General features: G+C 53.3%; 11 protein-coding genes across 11 annotated transcripts; 6 read left to right on the top strand and 5 right to left on the bottom strand.

Annotated features, from left to right (window-relative positions):
* Nucleotides 1-713: 713 nt before the first annotated feature.
* Nucleotides 714-2,225, bottom strand: AYO20_04494 (hypothetical protein; the record flags this gene model as incomplete). The annotated part of the gene is made up of 1 exon (XM_022642790.1): nt 714-2,225. One exon carries the CDS (start codon nt 2,223-2,225, stop codon nt 714-716), a length of 1,512 nt encoding a protein of 503 aa, XP_022501348.1.
* Nucleotides 2,226-2,818: 593 nt separating this feature from the next.
* Nucleotides 2,819-3,985, top strand: AYO20_04493 (hypothetical protein; the record flags this gene model as incomplete). Its single annotated transcript, XM_022642789.1, has 1 exon — nt 2,819-3,985. One exon carries the CDS (start codon nt 2,819-2,821, stop codon nt 3,983-3,985), a length of 1,167 nt encoding a protein of 388 aa, XP_022501347.1.
* A 360-nt stretch (nt 3,986-4,345) lies between these two features.
* Nucleotides 4,346-6,628, top strand: AYO20_04492 (3-isopropylmalate dehydratase, large subunit; the record flags this gene model as incomplete). The annotated part of the gene is made up of 1 exon (XM_022642788.1): nt 4,346-6,628. The coding sequence occupies one exon, from the start codon at nt 4,346-4,348 to the stop codon at nt 6,626-6,628; it is 2,283 nt and encodes a 760-aa protein (XP_022501346.1).
* Nucleotides 6,629-7,167: 539 nt separating this feature from the next.
* AYO20_04491 (hypothetical protein) lies at nt 7,168-8,079 on the top strand (the record flags this gene model as incomplete). Its single annotated transcript, XM_022642787.1, has 1 exon — nt 7,168-8,079. The coding sequence occupies one exon, from the start codon at nt 7,168-7,170 to the stop codon at nt 8,077-8,079; it is 912 nt and encodes a 303-aa protein (XP_022501345.1).
* A 1,066-nt stretch (nt 8,080-9,145) lies between these two features.
* On the top strand, nt 9,146-11,005 carry AYO20_04490 (hypothetical protein; the record flags this gene model as incomplete). Its single annotated transcript, XM_022642786.1, has 1 exon — nt 9,146-11,005. One exon carries the CDS (start codon nt 9,146-9,148, stop codon nt 11,003-11,005), a length of 1,860 nt encoding a protein of 619 aa, XP_022501344.1.
* Nucleotides 11,006-11,499: 494 nt separating this feature from the next.
* Nucleotides 11,500-15,195, bottom strand: AYO20_04489 (hypothetical protein; the record flags this gene model as incomplete). Its single annotated transcript, XM_022642785.1, has 3 exons — nt 11,500-13,656; nt 13,710-13,963; nt 14,016-15,195. 3 exons carry the CDS (start codon nt 15,193-15,195, stop codon nt 11,500-11,502), a joined length of 3,591 nt encoding a protein of 1,196 aa, XP_022501343.1.
* A 1,230-nt stretch (nt 15,196-16,425) lies between these two features.
* Nucleotides 16,426-17,172, top strand: AYO20_04488 (GTP-binding protein rho2; the record flags this gene model as incomplete). The annotated part of the gene is made up of 2 exons (XM_022642784.1): nt 16,426-16,463; nt 16,602-17,172. 2 exons carry the CDS (start codon nt 16,426-16,428, stop codon nt 17,170-17,172), a joined length of 609 nt encoding a protein of 202 aa, XP_022501342.1.
* Nucleotides 17,173-18,176: 1,004 nt separating this feature from the next.
* AYO20_04487 (hypothetical protein) lies at nt 18,177-19,045 on the bottom strand (the record flags this gene model as incomplete). Its single annotated transcript, XM_022642783.1, has 2 exons — nt 18,177-18,622; nt 18,841-19,045. 2 exons carry the CDS (start codon nt 19,043-19,045, stop codon nt 18,177-18,179), a joined length of 651 nt encoding a protein of 216 aa, XP_022501341.1.
* A 441-nt stretch (nt 19,046-19,486) lies between these two features.
* On the bottom strand, nt 19,487-20,830 carry AYO20_04486 (hypothetical protein; the record flags this gene model as incomplete). Its single annotated transcript, XM_022642782.1, has 1 exon — nt 19,487-20,830. One exon carries the CDS (start codon nt 20,828-20,830, stop codon nt 19,487-19,489), a length of 1,344 nt encoding a protein of 447 aa, XP_022501340.1.
* Nucleotides 20,831-21,449: 619 nt separating this feature from the next.
* On the bottom strand, nt 21,450-22,975 carry AYO20_04485 (hypothetical protein; the record flags this gene model as incomplete). The annotated part of the gene is made up of 2 exons (XM_022642781.1): nt 21,450-22,830; nt 22,884-22,975. The coding sequence occupies 2 exons, from the start codon at nt 22,973-22,975 to the stop codon at nt 21,450-21,452; spliced, it is 1,473 nt and encodes a 490-aa protein (XP_022501339.1).
* A 626-nt stretch (nt 22,976-23,601) lies between these two features.
* Nucleotides 23,602-25,152, top strand: AYO20_04484 (galactokinase; the record flags this gene model as incomplete). The annotated part of the gene is made up of 1 exon (XM_022642780.1): nt 23,602-25,152. One exon carries the CDS (start codon nt 23,602-23,604, stop codon nt 25,150-25,152), a length of 1,551 nt encoding a protein of 516 aa, XP_022501338.1.
* Nucleotides 25,153-25,193: the final 41 nt, after the last annotated feature.

Genomic DNA, 25,193 nt, shown 5'->3' with positions numbered 1-25,193 from the left:
CTGCGTGATGACGGGTGGCGAAATCGGTTTCTCCATCACCGCACCTTTCCTCTACTTGTGTGTGGGTAGGTAGGTAGGTAGGTAGGTAGTACTGGTAACGGGGTGAAACAGTGCTCTGGCCAGGGATTTACTCCAGAATGATGGACTCCCATCATTTACAATCACGAGACATGGCTATTTGTACTCTCTTCATACCTTGAGTAACTCGCCTTGACCTTGAGTAACTCGCCTTGACCTCGTGTACTTGTACCTAAGCGGCTGAACATCACGGCCGTCTCCTAAAATATAGCAAGTGAAGTGAAAACTGAAAAAAGGACGGACATTTATTTTCGTAGCACAAATGTCAAATGCGATTTGTAACCAAAAGCACCCGCATTACATGGGCTCAGTGGCTCATTTCATGAATGAGCGGTGTTTTGTATGTACGTAACTATACTCGGTACGTTATATGTATGTATGCCTCCCCAATACCAAATCTGACATGGGCTCGTACCAGTCAGTCATGTCGACGATTGACAACCTGTTCACCTTGTGCGTGCTCACTTGCTTGTTCAGGGGGGTCTCTATCCCATGTATCAGAGTAAATTGCGGCATGTACTTGTACGTGTACTTTGTACTCGGATACCAGGATGAACTGACCGTGATATCGGTCCCCGATCCAAATCCCGGTCAGGTCAGTGAGGCGAGGCGAGGCCAGGTCAATGAGGCGTTGCCTACAAAATATACCTGAAATTCTCGCTCGAGTCGGTCTCGGCGCCGATCTCGTCCTCGGTGTTGACAATCTCCCTGACCGGACCGTACTTCTCGTCGAGTTTCTTGTTCAGGTGCTTCAGCCAGGCGACCTGGGTCAGGGCGAGGAGGGAGGCGAAGGTGCAGAACCCAAAGCTGATCCAGAAGCCCTTTTTGTAGTGGGGGGCCTCGCTGGCCGGGAAGATGTGCGTGCCCACGAGGGGCCCGCACTGGCCGACAAAGTTCATGAGGATGAAGCCCGCGCCGCGCTTGCTGTCGCTGCCGTTGTTGTTGGCGACCCACGACAGCACGAGGCCGATGCAAGGGTAGAGACCCCCCGCGACGAGGTACAGCGCAAAGTATTTCACCCCGACCACCTCGACCAGGCACAGGATGAGGTAGCCCACGGCCGCGGTCCCGCTGCACATGGACAGGAAGATGCCGCGGCGCTGGAAGTGGTCCGAGAGATGGCCCACCGCGAGCACGACGAGGCAGGCGAAGAGGTAGGGCGGGGCGGAAAGACCTTGGGCGTGGAGAGCCGTGAAGCCCATGCCCTGGAGGATGGTGGGCGTGTAGATGGGCAGAGAGGCGTAGCTGACGTTGCACGAGAAGTACATGAGCGTGGGCAGCCAGTTCTTGAGGTCGAGCAGTGACTGAAAAAAGTTCTTCAAGTTGATCTTCCGGTCGCGCTCGACGTTGCCGACCATCCGAACCATGCGGGCTCGGGCAATCTTCTTTTCCTTCTCGTTCAGGAACTGGCAGTCTTGAGGATTGCTGGGGAGCCACCAGTAGCCGAAGAGACCGACGGCAACGGCAGGTAGACCCTCCACGAGGAACAAGGCCCGCCAACCTGCGATGGCATGATGATGTTTTGTGACAAAGTAGGCAAAGGCTCCGGCAAAGGAGGCGCCCAGAGGGGCAATCGACACATACCAGCCGAGTCGTCGACCCATCTCTTTGCGGTAGTAGAAGAAAGAGAAGAAGTAGGCCAGGCCAGGGCTGTAGGAGGATTCGAAGATGCCCAACAGAAGTCGCAGGACCAGCATGCCCGCAAAGTTTTGAGCTGCGCCGCAACATCCGGCAATCGCCCCCCAGATGATGATGACGGTGGGCACGTAGTACCGAGCTGGAAAGATCTTGTAGAAGACCGTCTGCCAGTCGAAGAGGATATAACCCAGGTACAATGCAGTCAGGAGCCACTGATATTGGCTGTCGCTGAGACCCAGATCTTTGGACATGCCTGCGGTATTCGCGTTGCCAATGTTGCCACGGTCCATGTAGGCCAGGAGGTATGCCCCGGATACATAGCCGAGGACGATGACATCGATCTTCAGGAGCATGCGCTTTTCCTCGGCGTTGGTGTAGTTGAAGGCGAGGGCCTCCAACCTGCCGACGGCCTCAATCTTCTGCTCATTCTCGGGGGCGGCGGTGATGTCCTGGCCTTCGACATGAGTGATGTCGGTCTTGGCTTGGACGACAGTGTCTTTTTCGGCCATGCTCGGATAGCTTTGCTCGACGAGAGAGGGAGTGGTGGAATCAGAGGAAAAGGACAAGAGTGTGAGACTGGCTGATGACACGAGGACTCGTCCTACCGCTTTATGTAGGCTGCCCGGGGGAGGCTCTTCAAGCACCGTTCCTCATCCAACCTCCTGGGGTAACGGCAGGAGTATCATGGCCTGACCCGTGGGGAAGATCTATCCCAACGTCCCAGGAGAATCCCAAACCCCCACTGGGACTCTCTGTGGATCCTGTGGTGATCAAATCTGGGGAAAGCCTCTGCGGCGACTCTCCGGGCGGGCAAAGTCCCTGCAAGGGTCCTTCCGCCTCAACTGCCGCAGAAATCGGGGTTGTTGAAACGAGCTGGTTTGGGACATGCTTTCTTAGAGCAAAAGACACGGTCGGGGAATGGCCGGCTGGGCAAATTCAATCCTCGCGTGGGGGATTGTCGAGCGATATCGTCGCTGCACGTCGGGGTCAGTCGCCGTGTCATTGCCCTTTTAAAAAGAAGATAGCCGGTCCCGAATTTGACAAGGGATCGTGACAATTTGACAACTTACCGTCTTCCGTCCTGTTGAACCGAGACTCAAAAATGCCTTCATTCAAGATTTTGGTCCTTCCGGGAGACCACATCGGCGCTGAGGTGATCCGCGAGGCTGTCAAAGTGCTTCGTGCTGTGGAAGCCCATCCATCAGTGGCCAAGCAAAACATCAAATTTGACCTTGACTTTGATTTGTTGGGTGGCCAGTCTATCGATGTCCACGGCATCCCTCTGACTCCCCAGGTCATTGAAAAAGCAAAGAACTCGGTCGCCGTGCTCTTTGGCGCGGTCGGCGGTCCCAAATGGGGCATGACGGGCGCCTTGCGGCCAGAGACTTCGGTGCTGGACTTGAGAAAGGCACTGAATTGCTGGGCCAATATCCGACCGTGCAAAATCCCTTCTCCCGGGGTTGCCAAATGCTCGCCTTTGAAAGAGGATCTTGTCAAGGGAACCGACTTCATTGTGCTGCGAGAGAACCTCGGAGGCGTGTACTTTGGCGAAAAGAAGGAGGAGGTCGACTATGCCCATGATGTCTGGGGCTACCACCGATGGGAGATTGAGCGGATCTCACGAATGGCCGCCTATCTGTCCCGCAAACACGGAGGCTCCAAGGGGCCCAGCAAGATCACTTCTGTCGACAAGGCCAACGTGCTGGCCGTTTGCCGGCTGTGGCGTGAGGCGGTGACAACGGTGCACGACCGGGAGTTCTCAGACATTCCACTCCATCATCAATTGTCCGACTCATTGGCCCTGATCATGGTCAAGAACCCTCGGTCTCTGAACGGCATTGTCATGTGCGACAACATCTTCGGGGATTTGTTCTCGGACGAAGCAGCCGCTGTGGCCGGATCACTGGGTTTCAGTCCATCTGCTTGTCTGTCTGGCATTCCAGGTGAACCACTCTCTACCGGCATGTATGAGCCTAGTCACGGCTCTGCACCAGACTTGCCGCCCAACAAAGCCAACCCCATTGCCACCATCCAAAGCGCCGCCATGATGTTGCGCTACAGTTGTGACTTGGACTTGTTGGCAAATGCCATTGACGAGGCCGTCAGTATCGCACTGGACGACAAAGCCTCTGGCGGTCTCGAGGTCAGGACAGGCGACATCGGAGGCAGTGCCTCGACAACGGAGATGGGGGATGCTGTGGTGACTGCCCTCATGCAGATTCTGGATAAGGCGGATACAAATGCCATCTCTGAGAGCGCTAGGCTGTAAGGCATCTCGATAGATCAGTAGATAGTGGGCCATGAGTCGAATCTGATGCTCTCCCTTGACCCCCACGGATTCTGAAAACGCCGCACTGTATCTCTCCCGAAGACCACGTGGAGCTTTGGGGGTAATGCACCGTCTGGTTAAATGCAAGTCGATCGGAGCTGATCGTCACTGACATCTGAAAAACCCCATGATCGGCCACCCGAGTTCCTCAAGTGAGCGTCCCCCACGGTACCGGCCATTCCCCGGACACGTGAACCATATGATAGATAGCTCTTGTCGCCAGTATGTTGGATTTGAGAACTGGCCCTGAAGCACACGACCAACTTCAAACAAAGTCAAGTCGAGCCAAGCAAGTCCAATATGCCTCTCACGTTGTACGACAAAATCTACCAAGAGCATTTGGTAAATCCTGACGACAAGGCAGCACCGCTGTTGTACGTGGATTCACATCTGATATTCGAAGTGCCGACTGCCCAAGCATTTGATGGACTCAAAAAGAACAAGCGTCCAGTACGGAGGACGGACTTGACATTGGCCACAGTCGATCACAATGTCCCAACAGATGACCGCTCCCAGTATCGGGACGCAGCATCTTTCGTCCAAGAACCACAGGCCAGAACTCAGATCACGTTGCTTGAGCAGAACGTCAAAGAAAACAACATCAAGTACTTTGGCATGCCCGATCGCCGGCAAGGTATTGTCCATGTCGTAGGTCCGGAGCAAGGGCTGACTCTGCCGGGATCTACACTGTTCTGTGGAGATTCACACACCCCGACCCACGGAGCAGTTGGTGCTCTGGCCGTCAGTGGCGGAACTTCAGACATTGAACATGTACTGGCAACGCAGACTGTGCTTCAGAAGAAGTACAAAAACTTCCGCGTTCGTGTCGAGGGCGAACTTGGTCTCGGCGTCTACTCCAAAGACATCATCTTACATTTGCTCGGCCAAATTGGCACCGCGGGAGCCACTGGGTGTGTCATCGAATTCTGTGGATCGACAATTCGAAATTTGTCCATGGAGGCAAGAATGGTGCTGTGTAATATGAGCATCGAAGGGGGGGCACGGAGCGGCCTCGTGGCACCTGATGAAGTGACCTTTGAATATCTAAGAGGGCGACCGCTTGTTCCTTCGGGGGCCGACTGGGACAAGGCTCTTGCATACTGGAAGACGCTGTATAGCGATGAAGATGCGCACTGGGACTATACTGTCGACATCAACGCTGCCGACATAGTTCCTTCAATCACCTGGGGAACCTCGCCGGACGATGTCATCCCGGTCAATGGCAGGATCCCGGACCCAGCAGAGTATGAGGAAAAGGAACCATTCAAAGCAGCTGCAATCCGTCGGGCGCTCAAGTACATGGACTTGAAGGCGAATATGCTCGCGACGGATATCAAGATCGACCGTGTATTTATTGGGTCTTGTACGAACTCGAGAATCGAAGACTTGAGAGCTGCCGCAAGAGTGGCAAAGGGCAGGAAGGTTGCAGACTCGGTTTATGCGATGGTCGTTCCAGGTTCGGGGTTGGTAAAGCAACAAGCAGAAAATGAGGGTTTGGATGTTATTCTCAAAGCCGCCGGATTCGACTGGCGAGAGGCTGGCTGTTCTATGTGTCTGGCCATGAACCCCGATGTCCTCGCCCCTGGGGAGCGGTGTGCCTCGACGACCAACAGGAATTTTGAAGGAAGACAAGGACCTGGTGGCCGGACTCATCTCCTTTCCCCAGCCATGGCAGCGGCTGCTGCTATCAAAGGACACTTTACCGATGTCAGGGACTTCTTGACCTCACAGAACGGATCCCTTGGGGTGACACAATTGACGCTCGAGGGTGAAAAGGTCCGGAGCTATGGCCCAATTGAAGCGACCACAAGCACTCAGCCTTCTGTATCTGACGGCGGAGATGATGCTATTGCGAAGCGGCCATCAGAGCAAGCCCTGCGCAGTGTGGAAGGGATTCCCAAGTTTGATGTAGTTCGGTCTGTACCGGCTCCATTCGATATGCAAAACATCAACACCGACCTCGTGATACCCGGAGAGTATCTCAAAACCACAAAGCGGACCGGCTTAGGGCCGCATCTGTTTCAGGAGCTTCGGTATAACAGCACAACACACGAGGAAGTTCCAGAATTTGTCTTGAACCGAGACCCTTATCGCAAATCTAAGATACTGATATGCACCGGGGACAACTTTGGGTGTGGTTCTTCGAGGGAGCATGCTGTTTGGGCGCTGGTCGACTTCGGCTTTCGCTGTGTTATCGCCCCTTCATTCGCGTCTATATTCTTCAACAACTCTGGCAAGAATGGACTGCTAGCGATTCCTCTCGATGATGCACAAGCTCTGCAGAAAATCCATGCTGAAGGTCTCGCCGGACGCGAAGTTGAAGTGGATCTACCTAACCAGGAGATCCGAGATGCCAATGGCAAGTTGATCGCAACATTCAACATGGATCCATACACCAAGCACTGCCTGGTCAACGGCTTGGACGATATCAGTAATACCCTCTTGAGCGAGGAAAAGATCTATGAATTTGAAGTCAGGCAAAAGTCGAAGTTCCCATGGCTGTTTGGCCGCATTCGGAAACTACAGTCACCGAGGCGTCTTGGTCTTTACCTCCCAACAGCGCAGGACATCTTCGACTGGTAGGCGGGAACATAGGCAGGGGAGGTACTTCGAATCGCCCACCACATAGAGAACCTGTTGATACCAGTCAGCCCATAGTTTAGCAGATTGCTTTCGTTAAGCCAAGAAGGCTGTTAAACCCCAATTTCTGATAGCATACCATCGAGTCGTCTTCGAAACTTGAGCTCGGTTCTTCGGGGTTGAGCCCCCGAAACCGTTATGAATTTGATATGCGACATGCTCGAACGGGTGGTCAAGCCGACATCGTCCCAAGGAAGGCCTAGAAATGCACATAGCGGAGAGCGGAGACTGCTCCCCACGCGAACCAACCCCCACGAGAATGAAGACTCCGACCTTTGGAGCTGGAGCTGGAGCTACGCCGAAAGCGGCGGCGTCGGGCTTTTGCCGTATGTCGTGGGGAATCATTGTTGGGCAGGGGCCGCAATCCGAGAGAAACAGAAATGCAGTGACTGGACAGCGAAATGCTTTTTGCAGGTAGATAATAAGTCGAGAATACGAGAGTAAAGTCCAGATCAAAGTTCACCATCGAGAGGAATGTCAGCATGACGATCTCCTATCCGACAGTATCACCGCTTCGCTGCGGCTATCTCTCGCCTCCAGCATGGAAGTTCGTGGCGGATGCAAAAGAGGGAGAGAAACTGACCATGCCGTCAATGGCCTTCTTTATCCAGCACCCGGCATCAAAGTCGAAAATTGTCTTTGATCTGAGCATCCGGAAAGATTTGACCAAATACCATCCCGGGCTACAAAAGCACCTCGAGACACGGCACCCGTTGAGCAGCCAAGACGATGTGAAGTCAGCGTTGGCACTGGGAAATGTGGAAGCCTCACAGATCAACTATGTGATCATGAGCCACGTGCACTGGGACCACGTAGGCACTCCATCCGACTTCACCTCTGCAACTTTCATTGCCGGCCACAATACGGGCAAGCTCCTCAGAAATGAAATGGGACCAGACCTGGCAAACCCTTTCTTTGAGCCCGACTTGTTGCCAGCGGATCGCACGATCGAGTTACCGGCAGTACCAAGCTCCAAAGCCAGTGAGGTGTTTGACGAGGCTCACGGGTGGTATTGGCAGCCCGTGTCTCTGATCCAAAATGCCATAGATATGTTCAACGATGGCACTGTGTATATCGTGGATAGCCCAGGCCATCTGCCGGGACATTTGAATGTCTTGGTCCGCGCGGCCGTCAACAAATGGGTTTATCTGGCTGCTGATGCTTGCCACCACATGCGGATTTTCAACGGCGAGACGGACTTCGGGGCCTGGACGGATGAGAAGGGACGGACGACCACGATTCATAAAGACCTCGAGGCAGCATACAAGACGCTAAACATGATGCGCGTGCTTAAAAGAGACGGACTGAATGGCGTCCCAGTAGAGATTGTCCTCGCGCACGATGGGGAGTGGCAGGAGAAACACTCGGACCGTTTCTTTCCCAACCATCTGTGAAGAGGTAGTGATAAATTGCTTTGCATAGCATTTGATATCAATCAATGCACACGGGGCGTAGCTGGCGGCATGAACGGGCTCAATATGCAATGTGAACTAGCCAATTGGCACTGATGTGACGAGGTGGTAGCGGTTCCGGCTCCTGTCTGCCTCTAGGGAGGACGGCCGTATGGCAGCGACATGTTCTGTGATCTTCCCCATGTATCGGTACCAAGGTAGAGGGCCCTCGCCGCGCCAATGCAATAGTCCAGGGCGTAATACACGTGGGATCGGTAATCGTTATCCCGAAGCGATATCTCTCCATGCATGCAAGTACACAACTGACGAGACAGACCGCCTCACGAGCCTTGACATGATCTGCCCACCTCTCAGCCCGATGAGAATCGTTCCATGGGCTTGGGTCTCAACACCTCTCTCGCTGGACATAGTCTCTTCAAGTGCCACATTTGGAATCCCAGCGGGAAGTTGCTGAATCACAGGCATGGGGGTCGTCATGGCCCCAGCGGCGGGGGGTTAGACTGACCCCCACAATAGAGGATTGATAGCATTCTGGAAATGACATTGGGGACGTTTGGGGATGGCTGTTCCCTGGCGAACTGGTTTCCCCAGTAGGATCTCCCTCCTTACATGGTGGCAGAATGGCTGGCGATCCACCGCGGCAATTCTCCTTCTTCGAAATAGCTGAGGAGCATGTCATCGTCGTGGCCTTGTCATGGGGTTCTTTGATGGTTTTGCCAAGTCAACAGTTGCAGTGTTGCAGTGTTGCAGTCTTGTAGTCAGGTTGGAGTATGTCGAGTCTGTCCTTCAAGCTTTCTCCAAGACTAAAACGAAGGGCAGAGAATCGCGGGGATTTTAGAGTTTCCGGCTCTGTCGGATTGCGGCGTTTCTATTCGTTCAAACCTGACGAAACTCCCAAAGTCTCGGCATCAATTCCGCTCCGCTGGCGGGTCGCGAACTTTTTCTCCCGCGGACGCGTGGGAGTGCGAAATTGAAACGAGTGTCCCTGGAGTCTAAGTCCATCTGCCCAAGCCCGGACTCTGGCTGGCATAGGAAAGGTTGTGACAGTATGAATGCAGTGCAGGGCACATTGATGCCCTTTCTCTACCCTTGCCTCTTGCACCCCTCCTCTCTCAACTGCCTACGCGTTCAAGCACGTCGGATTCGATTCCACAACCGTCTCCGCCTGCGACACCTACATCAGACATGTCGACTCAATAAACCTCCCACTCTCGAGACGAATGCCTCTCTCCACGATCCTGCCCTCGGCGCTTCCACGCCGTCCACTCATGCTGCTTTGTCACACTTGAATCCTTCTCCCGATGACTACTCCCGATCGATCTTCATTGACAAATGCCAAATAACGGTCCACGCAGGCTCCGGTGGGAGCGGGTGCGTTTCGTTCCTCCGCGATGCTCATATAGCCGATGGCCCACCAAATGGCGGTGATGGCGGGTCTGGTGGAAACATCTTTATACAAGCTGTCCCTGGACAAACATCTCTCCACAAACTTGCCAGACGCGGCATTATAAAAGCCGGACGAGGCATAGGAGGCCAAGGAAAGTCCCAGGGAGGACGCAGGGGGGAGGACATCTGTGTCCAAGTCCCCGTGGGAACGGTCGTGCGAGAAATTTGGCGGAGCGACCCCAGTGTGGAAGAAGAAATTCGTATCAAAGAACTCCGCGCGATTAGCGACGAAGAGGACCCCCTTAAGATCCCAGACAACGGGCTGAGAAACAAGTTCATCATCTATGCCGGCGCCACGACCGCCAACGACCGCAACCAGATCTCGTCGAATTTACCCTCCCTCAATTCCCACTTGCTGAAACCGAGAAGATCACATCTTGCCATTCTCCAGCCTCGCGCACCCATCCACCTCGACCTAGACAAGCCAATGGACAAACCAATTCTCCTTGCCGCCGGAGCCGTGGGTGGACTGGGAAACCCACACTTTGCGACGAAATCTGACCCGAAGCCGAAGTTCGCGACCAAGGGCGAATTGGGCGTGCGGATCAAGCTCGAATTGGAACTAAAGCTGTTGGCGGACGTGGGGCTGGTAGGTCTGCCCAACGCGGGCAAAAGTACATTCACACGCGCGATATCGAATTCGAGGACGAGGATCGGCGACTGGGCATTCACCACTCTCTCACCCACCATCGGAACGGTCATCCTGGACAACAACGAAGGGCGACCGTTGGTGCGCTCCGGCGTGCCAGCTACAGACTCGAGCAGCCCCTCTTCATCCGGAGGTATCGTGCCCCGTCAGTCTTTCACCGTTGCAGACATTCCCGGGCTCATCGAAGATGCCCATCTGGACAAAGGCCTCGGCCTCTCCTTCCTCCGACACATTGAAAGGGCCAGAATCTTGGCATTCGTGGTCGATCTATCTGCCGGAGACGCCGTCACGCAGTTGAAGGCATTGTGGAAGGAAGTTGGGGAGTATGAAAATCTCAGGGATCGGGAAGTGAGTGAGCAGACGCAGGCGAGGCTGATTAATTGGTCGCCCTTCGAAGCTCAAGCAGCGCCGCCCGCTGAGGACGAGTTGTTCAACGAGGATGGAGAGAAAATCTCGATTTTTCCGTCCGGAGGGCCCTCTCGATCATCCTCAACACTCGACCCGTTGACGTATCCTCCGATCAGCGCGAAACCCTGGTTCGTCATCGCCACGAAGGCAGACATCCCCCAGTCAACGATTCAGGCGACCGCACCGGAAGCAGCTGGGGCCACATCCACACAGGCAAACTTTCTGTCTTTGGCAGCTTATATAAAACAAGTGGCGCACGGGGAAATCGAACACCCAAGCGGGAAGCGAAACGGCTGGCGGAATCGTGTCGCGGCGATACCTGTTAGTGCAATCAGGGGTGAAGGGATCGACAAGGTGATTAGATATACAGCGGGCGTTCTGGACAGTCTTGTCGTTGGTCGCTAGACTTCGAGATGCTATAAAAGGGGCTGAGAGAGGGAGGCAAACTGAGGAGATTTAAAGCACCATGGGTCGTGAGGCCTAAGGACATAGTGTACAACATTTTGATTTGAAACATACAACTCATAAGGTAGTATATGAATGGTGGAACCGTGGACGTGTTGAAGATGCAGTGGTATTCAGCTATTCAGCCCTATAGGCACTAAGGCTGCTCTCTGTGAATATTCTCACACGAGGCTGACAGCAAGCCCACCGTGATACTGATGCTATTACGATGAGGTCTTTAGGACACATACCGTCCCTTCCTCCACAAGAAGCGCAAGAGCACGTACACCTTTCCTTCTCTCACGAAACCCGAATGAACAATGAAATCAACAGTAGCACACGCCAGCTTATTGATTCGCCGACATACTCCTTCGATATTGCTGAGCGTTGGCGTGCAGAAGGTTCTCTCTGCGCAACAACTCTCTGCCCAATCTTGTTCTTGGAGGAGTCAACCACTAGAAACTCCTACCTGGAGGTCCGAAGCTATTTGGTTGGCCGACAATGCCACCCAGGGGACTGGTATGGTGGATGTGTTGGCTGTGACCCAACAAAGGACTGCCAATCTCGCCAACGCTGCCTCTGGGTGGGTGGCTTGGGGCATCCTCGACAAATTTGATCACTTGTCCTCTGGCTTTGTCGATGATTACCTCGAATGATCCGCCGCCATTCTGTGAGTTGCCCTCGGTGTCGCAAATTCCAAGCATCTCCTCCATGGAGACTGGTGGTTCGCCTGGTGCCTTGAGACTCTCCAGCTGTCGGAGTACATTCTGCACTGGATGATACCCGTCGGCACTTGCAACCGGGATTTGTGACAATTGACGGCAAGCTTGAACAAGCATAAGTCTCACTGCGATCGGCCGTGGGAGATGGGACCTTGAAATGGTTTGAGGCCCAGAGCCGATGGCTCCGAAGGGGGGTTGTCCCCAACCCGGGCTAGGACGTTGCGATCCGTGTGGACCCCAGCCAGGAGTAGGGCCCATGCCAGGGTTGAAGCCACCCCAACCAGGATTCCCCATACCGAATGGTTCCTGCTTGTGCTCCGGGAAGCTACTCGCGAATGGTATCCTTGCGGAACCAGGCGGACCGAGAGGCGGAAGGTTCATGCGTGAATCCGAATTCCCTAAGAAGGGCGCATCTGAATCGTCCAACAACGCCTTGCTACCGAGTTGTGTGGCCAGATGATCAATATCCCTGTCCGGAGTCTTGTTGTGTGGTTTCTGTTTGTCCGGAGTGGTACTGGATGGTCGTGCGATGGGTCCCAGCCCAGGTCTGCCTATCGGAGCCTGCTCGCTGGATGGCTGTCTGGAATGTACTTGAGGCTTGGGCACTGGTTGTTGATTGACCATAGGAGGTGCCTGATTAGGAGGTTGTGGGACAAAGGGCATTTGTTGACCTGGTTGGAACGGCCTCGGAAACCCCGGGGGATACTGCATGCCGTTCTGGGAAAACCGCTGCTGATTAGCCATCGGGGGCCCTTGGTACATGTGCATTGGGGGCATCATGGTCGGCATCATCCCTGGAGCACCCATCGGTGGTGGTCCACTTACTCCCAACCCAGGCAAGCCATTCATGTTGAATGGATATTGACCCCGGCCGTGGTTATTCAATGGCGATCTCGGGGCGGAGGGTTGCGGGTGGTGGAGTGGTGGAGGCTGGCCTTGTGCTTTCGCTGGCTGTCCAAGGGCTGGCGTTTGAGGGATGGCGACGGTTGCTGGAGAAGCAGAGCTCTGGGATATCTCAGTGCTAGCTTTCTGTGACCGCGGAGATGAGCCATGAGAATGCTGGCCAGGTTGTGAAGGTTGTCGATTCCGTACAGGCGTCGGGACTTTCGGAGGGATAACCGGTGTTGCAACAGACACTTGAGGGGACTGTATGCTTGGACCGCGCGACGGAGGCTGCAAGCCAGGAGGAAGCGCCACAGGTTGCTGTTTTGTCGGGTGTTGATGGGCGGCACGTTCTCTGGCTTCCTTGTCCGCCCTCAGACTCGCCTCTTTTTCTTTCCGAATCTGCTCCTCCTTCACTCTTCTCTCCCGGTCTTCCTTCGCCTTTCGCTCCTTGGCCTCCTTCTCCTTGGCTTCTCGCCCCTCGCGCTCTTTCTTTTTCGTCTCTTCGCGCTTCTGCCGTTCTCGCTCCTTGGCTTCCCGTGCCTTGCGCTCCTGTTCGGCTTGGCGCTCGCGTGCTTCCTGTTGCTTGCGATGCTTCTCAGCTTCCTTGCGGAGTCTTTCCTCCTCGGCGGCTTTCTTCTCGGCCTCGCGCTTCTTGCGTTGCTCTTCTCGGCGATGTCGTTGTTCCTCTAGCCGCTTTTCTTCTAGTTCTCGCGCAGCTGCTTCCTGAGCAGCTTTTTCGGCTTCCTTCTTTGCTTTCTCCTCATCTTTCGCTTGTTTCTGGAGTCGCTTCTTTTCCTTCCGCTTAGCGGCTTCTCGGGCCTTCTTTGCTTCACGCTGCGAGTCAAGTCGGCTCTCTTCGTCTAATTCCTCGAGTAACTTTCTCTGCCGTTCGGCAGCAACCTTCTCTCGATAGGCTGTCAAGACACGCTGTTCAAACATTCGAGCGGCAAAGATTTGGAACATGCGTCGACCTTCTTCCATGCGCTGTTCTTCGGTCATGGAATCCTAAGGCAAAGGTGTCAGAAGTTTTGCAGACAACATTGAAAGTCTGCACTGACCATATCGTCCCCCTCAAAATCATCCTCTTCTTGCGAGTCATAGTCCTCGTCATCTTCCTCATCGTCATAGTCATCGTCATCGTCTATGGGAGGATGATTGTGACCTTGATGAATGTCTCGATGAGCTAATGACGAGGAATGGTAGCGAATATCTTCCTCACGTTGCATGCGTCTCTCTGCCAATTGCTCCATCATGTCTATGAAGTGTTTTCCATCATTCTTCAGCAAGTCGTCCGCAACGGTGAGTATACCATCTGTACAACCTGTTAGTCCATCAAACAATTCAGAAGAACATGGTAGCCAGACCCTTCACAGTAAGACTGTTGCCGAATTGGAAAAAGTCGGGGGGACCAGGCGGCAAGCCATGATCGTCGAGCTCTCCTTCATCGTCGCTATAGCCGTCGTCGTCTTCATCGTCGTACTCGTCATCGTCCTCGAGATCCTCCTCGTCGTCTTCGATCTCATTGATCCGACTTCGCGAAGGGTACGACCCAGCCATGGGATGTGCTGTTCGTTTAAACGGAGGATGAGGAGGGGCCATCATCTGAGGAACATTGGAGAGATCCGAGTTGTGGTTGGCAAACTGTTCGAGTTCCTCGTAGTAAGCGTCGTAAAGCACTTCCAATTCTTCCTCAATAGCCGTACGTTTTCGTCCGCATACGGAGCAGCTGCATGAGTGCTTCTGCTGTTCCTTCATTTTTCGCAGGACGGCTTCCTTCTCAACCTTGACCAACGATCGTCGCTCATCCTCCCCCAGTTCCAGCCAAAACTGCTTGATGTTTTCCCGCTCGGCCTGAGTTGAAGTATTCCAGATGTGATCACTTGAGAGTTTCTGAGATGCCCTCATCGCAGCGTTTGATAAAGGTGGAATGTTGGAGCGAGATAGCATGGTTGAAGTCCTCGACAGGGCATCGTTAGCGGTTTTGGATTTCTTCCGTTTACTGGTATTTAGCCACGAGCTGTCTGGCATCGCATCTGCTCCTTCTCCGTAGTTGGGGTCTTCATCGCCGCTATAGAAAGCTTCTTCCGGACTACCAATATCTGGATAGGCAGGGTCTGCGGGATCGGGATAGTCAGGTTCCTCAGTGAAATAACCCTTCACAGGGCCCCGGCCCTGTTTTACGGGCGGTAGTTGTCCATTCGGTTTGCTCTCTGGCGCAGGAACATGACCATTAGGCATCGGTATGTGCGTATTCTCCGCGGCCCGTTTTGCAGCCTCTTTTTCCCGTCTCTTTTGCTTTTTGCGATTTACAGCCGTGGTTTGAGCAGGCTCTCCAGCTGATTCGGTGGTGTCACCGGTCTTCAGATCTGCGTCTGACTTTGCATGTGAGGGCTGGCGGTTCAAAGAAGAGGTCGACGACATCGCCGGCCCGGAACTTTGCAGGGGTTGAGGTTGTGCAGGCGCATCCTTTGCTGAAGTGGTCGCGGGCAACGGCTGTGGTTTGGCTGCGTTCACCTGTGTACTGGCCTTCTTCTTGGAAGGCATAGCGCCAAGCCGTCACTGAAGGACTGCTAGGTTCGATATCGATGTTGATCTTGCTAGGTTCACATCAAAGGCACGGCGGTTTCGGTTGCTGGTGGGGTATCACAAATTGGTAAGTGACGACCACAGGAGATGCAGCAGGGACGGCAAACGCACAAGGAGGGTGAAGGAAGGGAGACGCCGAAGAGCCAAAGTTGTTGAAAAGGAGAAAGCGAGGGTTATGGCGGGACAATGGCGGCTCCTGGGTGTCTGAACGTGAAGGAAGTTGAGTTGTTCGATGTCTAAAGTCTCAAAGTCCAGTCCCAGTCGGGTTCACCTTCAGTTTCGTGGGGCGGCGACGTCCAGTTGAGGCTGCAGTTGCGCTTCGCGGTGCAGTGCCTCCCCCAGGGAAGCTGCGGTGCGGCAAAGGGGCCTTGAAGGCACGTCTGGATGGCTCGCTGTCCGCCGAGGAGCCGCCAAAAAGGGTTCAATAATTGCCCTGTCACCCATTGTGGTACGCCAATTATAGGCCATCTGCTTCCCAGCCATTGCAACTCCAGTCCTCCGTCTATACTCGTACCACAGCCGACGTCGAGAAAACGCATCTCTGCGCATCTCAAGCCTTGACTAACCGATAGCTGCGATTTTATCATCATCCCCTTCTTGATCCGACGGCAAGGATTGCCCCTTATCGCGAGATCTAAAGCCCTGGTCACCAAGAGATCTATTTGTGGCTGCGCCTCAACCACTGCCTCGTCTCAAGGTCACTACCGTGCCGCTCGGGGTGGATTTGGTTCTCCGTTGGACCCCACGAACTGCCAGCGGACTAGTCTCAGTCATTCAGAAACAAGATAACCTGTTCCCCAGCTACGGTACAACATCGTTGCAAATAACTGAAACTGCGGCTGGTGGTGCCGGTTGCTGGTGGAGGTGAACGTACCCGATTGTGGATTTGTTTCGCTGGCTTCGCTGTATGCGACCTCAGTTGCGTCCAGTTGCGTCCAGTTACACCAGGCCGCTCCTCCACTCCCCTTTGACTTCATTTCAGCTCGTCCTCACTCTTATCCGCTGCACCACGCCGACTTAAGATTCTTGAAGCCCTCGATCCGCTTCTTCTTTTCTCTCATCCGCAAAAGCAACTCACCGTCTTCCTCGAGAGCTTCTAGGGCCTGTGAAGCTGTCCTCTCGCCCACCATTTCTGTAGTTCCGTGATCTGTCAGCCCGTAGGACACAGCCCGGACAGCTTCTACCAACATGGCGCAGGACCAGGCACAACAGAATGTGATGAGAAGGTATGTCGGTCCTGTCCACTTCGACTACCACGTGGTGGGAATAGCGATGCATTGGCATCGCTATTTCCCGTACAAGGCTGCCAGAGTCGCGCGCTTGGCAAGAAATCCAAAGCAGTAACTGATGTGTCTATTCTATAGGAAGCTCGTTATAATAGGCGACGGTGCCTGCGGCAAGACATCACTGCTATCAGTCTTTACACTCGGCTATTTCCCCACCACCTACGTTCCCACCGTCTTCGAGAACTATGTTACAGATTGTCGAGTGGATGGGAGATCAGTACAGTTGGCCTTGTGGGACACAGCAGGGCAAGAAGACTACGAAAGATTGAGGCCGCTGGCATACGCGAAATCACATGTCATCCTAATCGGCTTCAGCGTCGACAGCCCCGACAGCTTGGAAAATGTGCGGCATAAATGGATTGAGGAAGCCCGTGAACGGTGTCCCGATGTGCCTGTCATTCTGGTGGGCCTGAAGAAGGATCTGAGAGAAGACCCGATGGCCATTGAAGAGATGCGGAAGCGGAGTCAAAAATTTGTTACGTCGCGAGAAGGCGCTGAGATGGCTCAGGCTTGTGGCGCTCGCAAATACCTCGAATGTTCAAGCTTGACGGGCGAAGGTGTGGATGATGTTTTCGAGGCTGCCACAAGAGCTGCTCTTCTGAGGTTTGATGGTAAGCAAGGCGGCGGCGGATGTTGCGTCATTCTGTGATGCACGACACAAGATTGGACTTGGATGAATATGGGCCGGGTTGGAAAAACACAATGGGCGGTTGTTTCCACTTGGATCAGCACAAGTTGGAGGACGCCACCCCCGAGGGACTTAATACCGACACTCAAAAATGATGAAAAGGCGGACGTTGTACCTTTCCCTCTTGGACAAATGAAGTCTTGAACCGGGGCACGATGTCTGGGGACGGATTGAACCATACCAGGCATGAGCTTGAATCTGTGCGACACGAGACGAACGAATTTTTTCATACTCGATTTAGCGAACTGACATCAACGATGGACCTTTCTACTGTATGCCTTCGTCATTTTTTTCAATTCAGGTTTGATGGTCGAGGAAGGTTCGGTCACTGGCGTGACAGATACAAAAAAGTTTCCCAAAACTTTTTCCTCGGTGTATACTATACATGTGTATATATACATTGTCGATGCTTCATCTCGCTCACTTCTCCTTGTTGGAGAATTACCGTCATGTAGGCACATGCAATGACCTACGCATGCTCGTCCAGGAGATATATGTTGCTCTCGTGCATTGGGAGGGACTTTGTTGAACGGACCATGACTAGAACTCTGTATTTCGCCGACCGATCGTTCCGGCCCTCACACCCCCGACTCTGGCCCTGACCCTGGCATCGAGCTGAAAGAGATTCAGAACATTCGCCTGGACGAGACTCTTGCCCTTTTCCTTTCCTTTCCTCTTCCGCTTCGCCCTGCCCTGCTTTTTGAATCTAGAGCACCAAGTAACCCTCGTCATTTTCTTGCGCCCAACCATCAATATATCCCTAGTGGTGTCCAATCGAACGTGGTGATTGTAGAACTTCCGAGTCCACCATCCACCACAGACAGGCGTGGTCTGTCGGCATGAATGTCTTGTATTTTACATAGTCTGATCCCTTGCTTCGCTGGCGGTTTTGAACCAAAATCTCTCCGGCCGGGGTTCCTCCTCGTGTCTTAAGGTTCGATTCGTGTGATCCTTGAGGACAGAAATCAATGTCTTTTCCACGCGTAATCCCATATCTTGGCCTTGCTGCCACTTCCTTCGCCGGCGCCTTCTTCCACTCCAGCGCCCAATCCGCCCGTGCTGCCCACCCACTCGACCAACCCGCGGGCGTACTCGATGGGGACGCCTCCCCTCCCTCTGGCCGCGGGTCCCGAGGAGGCGCCCGGCCCACCTATGCCCCAAACACCGGTCTTCATCTGGGCTTTGCGGAACAGGCGCCCTCCGTCGCCGGCGCCGACGCGGAGTTCTTCATTCGCGTCCCGCATCGCGTTGTACTGGCGCTCCAGCTCGAGTTCGCGCGACTTCTTGAGGTTGTGCCGATAGAGGTTCCACGCGCGAGCAATCGTCCAGTGTCGCAGGTATCTGTTGCGTGAGAAGCGGAGCGGGCGCGGTGTGAGGGTCGTGGGGTGGTGCAGGAAATAGCGGATCAAAGCTGAGAAGAGTTACTTGTTAGCACGATTGAGAAGAGGTGAGAGGTGCGGAAGCAAAGAATTGTCTGTAGGCAAAAACCCTTGTGCAATATATTGCCCAAGGCTGGCGGGAGATGGGAGAGAAGACTATTGAGTATAGGTACGAAGGAAAAGAATAGAGGAAGGATGCAGAGAGAGGCGAGCAGAAACAACGGGCGGCCAAAGAAATAAAGAGACTCACTGATTCGTCTATCAGGTCTGCCACCGCCTTTCTTCTTCGCATACTGAGCGGAACTTGTTGAGAAGGACAACTTTGAGCTCGTGGCTCCTTGAGGCGCATCTTTGCTGCTCAAAGAAAACGATGTCGGAATCACTCTGCGCAGCGACGGACGAGCCGTGATCTGGAAAGCATGTGCCAGCGCGGCACGGATCGAAGAGGCGTGCATCTGTAGTCGCACCAGATGTGGCCAGAAGACTGAGTCGTTGGGTGGGAAGATCGAGTTCGCAGGAATCCCCTAGGTTGAGAACTGAAGTCGTTCTAAATCTTAAGCTTGACTTCAATTGAACCCACAGGTCTGGAGCAAACTTTCACGGACAAGGCTGAAGGCTTGGCATGTTTGTGGTACCCAGCCTTGCATGGGCCGTGGTGCCGGCTAAAGTGTAAGGTATGTACTCATACAAAGGATTCAATTCAGCACAGAACCAAGATCGGATGCAAATGTGAGTCCCAATCCCCAAGGGTTTATATTAGCCTCAGGTAACCCTCTGAAGAAGTAGTCCATAATGTCTGTCTATGACTGAATAGAGGCCTTCCAATGCTGCCAACTTCACCAGGCTTTCTCATTCCAATCCATCAGGTCATAGTCAATAACGATTCGTGAGAACCCTTATACTAAATATTGTTTCGTTCGCCGATCAAAATTCATAATGCGCCTCTGTCGATGTCCCTGCGCCAGCTTCCATCTGCAGTACAGCAATAAAGCGTCTTTGAGCACCACAAAAAGGCATCCGCCCACGACACTCCTTCCCCACTTCGTCGACAGCAGCCCGGGCCGGCCGTTCGTGTAGTTGTTGTAAGTCAACCATGATGACGGCAAGACACAGCTGATGAGATTGCCCATTCCTGCAGCCACTGCAGGGAAGACTAACGCCCCAAGGATAGTCTGTCCAATACTGCCACTACCATCCACAAGATCGTGGCGGCCCAATATTCGACGAACGTGTTGGTTTTCTGGTTGACCTTGCACATTGGCTCCATTCCCGGCAGCGGCAGCCTGTTCGTCGCCGAGGCCTTCTTCATCATCTTCGCCGTTCAAGTTGACATCAATTTGAAGAACAACTTCGCCCTCCTCGACTATTTCTTCCACATCGTCCTCATTATCGTCGCCACCGTTTTCCCCTGGCACGTCCCCTCGGTCATTGTGTCTGGGTTGTACTTCTGCTAACCACTTGCGGTTGAGGTCACAGAATGCCTTGTGGTAGCACCAGTTGTAGATTGATCTCATTGCAGGTAAGCAAGCAAATACGGTGCTTGGTAGGGGTGGCCATATCGTCATGTCAATGTCAAATTTGTCTGTGATCTGTGTTGAAAGAAGGATCAAACTGCTCCCCGGGAGCGCAAAGTCGGCATAGTCGGTACGGGCGAGAATCAGATTGACCGGGATCAGGCTGTACATCCAAGCAAACTCGCTCCGTTGTATCGCGTACCTAAAGACTCGATCCGCGTCGTGATGTCCAAACACTAAATAGACGGACTGAAATCCATGAAACCATGCGCCAGCCCATAGTGTACCAACAAAAGAAAGACCCAGACCCGGCAGGACCAATTTTCCCAGTGTCCGATCAAGTGCGCGGTAGCTGTCTACCACGTAACTTCTCGGTCTTAATATTCTGATTTCTGATTTGCATTGAGGACACAGAATGTGTCCAGAGTTCTTGTTCTTATTTTTAGGGTTCTCCAGGTCGGCTACCCAGTCCAACAGGCATGCCTCGTGGGCAGTCAGACTGCAAGAGCACGGCGAACGCCAGATTGGGGGGTTGTTTGGGTCATCCTCGCTTTTGTCGCTCATACATATCCAACATTTCGGTCCGAAGGTTGAGGCTCGTGAGGGCGCCGGCGGTCGTGAAGTCTTGTCTTTTGGCGATGGTGATGGTGCGGCATTGTTGTCGGTTGGCGCTGAGTCTGCGGAGTTGTGATCAAGTACGACGGTATCAGCGCCTTCTGAATCCATAGCGAAGGCCGATGCCTCGGGGAAGAGGAAGAGGAGTTGCGGGCCACTTCAGTTGTCCAAATCAAGGCAGGCTGAGGCCACCCACGCCTTGAAGAAGTCGGCAGAATTTAGTTATTCATGTGTCGTTGGCGAGTGTGTCAAAACATCCCGGTAATATATTGAGCAAAGGCGATTCCTTTGTTCACGTTAGGAAACAGATCATGTGTCTTGGTCATTGTGGTTCGACTAGGACGAACAGGCACAGCAGGCTCGCTCCCGCGCTCGGCGCAGGGTGCTCCGCAGATACGTAATTGTCGCTGTTATTGTGACAATGGATATCTAACTGTTTTAGGCTAGCGCTATGCAAGTTCTCTCAGCAAGATATTTCAGAGAGATTCCTGATATGAGGTGCCTTGTATGCTTCACCCCCATACGATGCAATCTTCCTTTAGCACCTTCAACAACATCATGCCCTCCCCTATGCAGCGCAAGCAGTCTCAGCGCTCATTCCAGCGAACTGGGAGTGTCACAGATGTCTCGAGCTCTGGATCTCGCGCAACTGCGAATAGGTACCCCTTGCTTGAGATGCCCTGAGATACCAGTAGCAGAAAAGTTACATTCATCGACAGAGATTTTCGGTTCAGCAATTGCTGTGGTTCCTCGCCAATCGATACTCGAGCATCATCCCTTCGAACCAGATCGACCCTTGAGATAGTGTAATGTCCTCGTATAGAAACCCATTTAGAATCGGTCTGATATCATCCCAAGTGAAGATCTGTATCGACCAAGCTAGCTCAGCTAGTTTCTGGTTGAACCGCTGTTGGTTTGTCGGAGCCTGGTCGAAGGGGGTGCCACGCTCAACTAGAGAGCCAACGTACAATGCCCACATCCTCGCATTCAGAAACTCGTTCCCCAAGCCCCGTGCTGCAAACGCCTCGCAGCGTTCTAGGGCATGCCATAAAGCGCTCAAGAGCTGAGAGTCTTCATAAATGGGTACGCCCATGATTTGTGGACTGTAATGCGTCCATTTCAGGAGCTGGCACGCTGCCAGTGCGAGGGCTTGGTGACCATACAGATAGCTTTCGACCCCGTCATTCAGTCCCTCACCTTTGAGCCTTTCCTCGTTGTCCAGATAATAGTTGATCATACGACTGTAGAACAGAAACGAGGCAGCCATCACAGACGTGGTCACCAGTGGTAGAGGTGGAAGGCTCTCACTGTCGGTATTCTGAAGCTTTTCATATTTGAGCATCTGCCGACGCCTTTTGAACCAGTATGTCACAACCTCGTCTTGTATCGCGCCATCCAGTGCTTCTTCAGGAAATACGGGCATATATGGAGCAGCGGCGTCCCAAAGTGGCTTCAACACGTCAGGCAACCAATCGCCCTTGTCAAATATCGGACGGGTTAGAAACGTAGAAGTGAACTGTAGATCGTTGTGGAGTTGATACAGCAACATCTTATAATCAAGTCGTTGTTCTCTCCATCGCTGTCTCAAGACATGCAAAAGCATTTTGCCGTGCACAAGGGCTCCAGAGGAATTGCCGTTGATGATCTCGGCATTGAACAGCATATTCATGTGCAAACAGCCCACGGTGTCCTGCACGTCCTCACTGCGCGAGACCTTATCTCTGAGTGCTCGAATACTCTGATGCAGGTATTGCAGGGCTATCGGCCGCATGCCAGGATTCGCTCGGGTGGCTATCGAGCCATAGCGAGCCAAAGTACCGAGTGCAGTCCCTTTGTCTTCGAGCGTGGCCACATTGTCTCGCCAATCTCGCATAGCAAGCTCGTTGAGGATTTTGTCACCAATCCTAAAGTGGTACGTCAGCGGGAGTATGTAGTCTCGGTAGAGGCTCAGGAGATTGTTTTCTTGGGGTCCAATGGCAACGGAGTAGACATAGAATGGGTCCGAATTCCCTCTACCCACTAGTGAGAGAGGCGACATAGCCCTAGCAAGGGCATAAGGTGTTACAGACGACGGTTGTAGCAACGAGGCCGGCTGGTGAACCTCGTCCGTCCTGGGATGGACTCTCCTCTGATTCCGGCCTGATGAGGACTGAGTTGTCCTTACAGCTTCGCGACGCTTCCGAGCTCGATAATGGGTTTGGACGTGCGAATATATCTGACGCCTGAGCGGCAGCGCGAGTGTATTTTCTGCGTCATGGTGGACCCAAAGCAGTTGGTTATTTGAAGGTATAGTCCTAGGGGATGGCCTGTTCCCAGTGCTCTCCATACCAACCCTGAGCAAGACCAACAAACATCAAAATGAGACAATGGGCTTTTTCACAACTCATAGCTTGAGAGTGCGGGATGGTCTCTCTTAATGGCTTGGGTATCTGGCGATCAGCACTGTATGGAGAGGCCTCACTATACTGAAGTCAAGGAGGCATTGTTCTCCGCAGCGCCAGCAAAATGCGGGATTGGCCATGGGTCATGCATGCTTACAAATAGGCCAAATTCATCGCGTATAAAAAACCCTATATTATTGGGTTACGGGCTCCTCGATGCAGTATTGACCCTGGCCGGAGTGTGCCTGGCCGGGGCGTTGGGTTTGTGATGTTGACGGATCTTACACAAGCGTTGGCAAGTTGATGCAGCAGAACGACAAGATTCGGCGCTGTCGTTTTTCCGTTCCGAGCGCGTGATTCGTGATGCGTTGCAATGCAACTTCACTTTGTGTGCCAAACTTCAAACTGGTTTTACCGTCTCCAAACCCTTGAGTCTTGAAGCTGCTGTCAGAGCTGTCCAGCCGATTAACCAAATCCACCTTACAAGAGTCAAATCACGCCATGACAGCTCTAGTGCCAAAGGTTGACAGCCTCGACCATGTGTACGCAGGAGCATCTGAAGGCCACACGGTGCCGGTTGAGCTCGAGCAACGCTTCAAGAATTTGATTCAGAGTTTCCAAAGCGAATATGGTCACAAGCCAGAGTTTGTATCCAGAAGCCCGGGACGAGTCAATATAATCGGCGAACATGTCGACTACTCGCTCTACAATGTCTTGCCAACTGCTCTGACTGTGGATGTGCTGATAGCCGTTCGCATTATCTCCCGCGAGAATGGAGGCGCAGCTGGAATCAAGATCGCGAACGTAAATCCTACAAAGTATCCATCCAGGACGCTGGTTATACCAGACTCTGGCGCAGTCGAAATCGACCGCGAGAATCATTCATGGAGCAATTACTTCTTGGCTGGGTTGAAAGGGTCTCTCGAATACCTCCGAAAGCACTTTGGCGCCTCTTTCGAGGCCAATGGGATGGAAATCCTGATCGATGGAAATGTCCCAGCGGGCGGTGGCTTGTCTAGCAGCGCAGCCTTTGTCTGTGCTTCTGCGCTGGGTGTCATGGCCGCAAATCACCACGACATCTCGAAACAGGATCTGCTTGACCTCTGCATAGTGTCGGAACGCGCGGTCGGTGTCTTTTCGGGAGGCATGGACCAAGCCGCATCTATCTTTTCTGAAAGAGGCTATCTCCTCTACTGCCGTTTCTTCCCAGAATTCTCCGCAGAGCATGTGCCCGTCCCAACATCAGATCCAGAAGTCACTTTCCTGATTGCACAGTCTTTCGTTACCTCTGATAAGGCGGTGACTGCCCCGATTCATTACAACCTCAGGGTCGTTGAGTGTACTCTAGCCACTGTGGTGTTAGCAAAGCTCCACGATATTGCTCTGAATCCAGATCAGAGCTCGCTGGGATTCTGCCTGCGAAACTTTCAAGAGGAGGTTATGAAGAAGGAAGGTCGCACGGATGAGCCGCTAGCCGCGCAGGTCGAGTCCATTGTTGAGATCATCAAGTCAAACCTCAAAGACGAGGGCTACACCAGACAAGATATTGCCGAGATTCTGGGCATCTCCGTGGAAGAACTTGAAAAGCAGTATATGTCAAAGTTTCCGATTCGAGCAGATGTTTTCAAGCTGAAGCAGCGTGCCTTACATGTCCTGGAAGAAGCCGGACGTGTTCTCAAGTTCCGAGAGGCTTTAACGACCTCGGGGAAATTGACTGAAGAGAAGTTGCTCTATCTTGGCGACCTGATGAACAGGACACAAGCTTCGTGCCGAGATGTATACGAATGCTCTTGTCCGGAGATTGATCAGATCTGCTCCATCGCCCACAACGCCGGGGCCTATGGAACTCGACTCACAGGCGCAGGCTGGGGTGGCTGCACGGTGCATCTGGTACCACAGCATAAGGTTGCTGCCGTGACCGAGGCCCTCAAGCGAGAGTACTATTTCAAAAAGTTCCCAGACATCAGCAAAGACAAGCTCGAAGAAGCCATTGTCGTATCGAAACCCAGCCAAGGGTCGTCGCTCATTGTCGGTGCGGCGCTTGATGTATGAGTGGGAGCAGGTACTTCGTGGCTGGGAATGATGCTGGATGG

This window comes from Fonsecaea nubica (genome assembly GCF_001646965.1).
Source record: "Fonsecaea nubica strain CBS 269.64 chromosome Unknown Scaff23, whole genome shotgun sequence".
Lineage (NCBI taxonomy): Eukaryota > Fungi > Ascomycota > Eurotiomycetes > Chaetothyriales > Herpotrichiellaceae > Fonsecaea > Fonsecaea nubica.
This window is presented reverse-complemented; position numbering and strand designations above follow the sequence as displayed.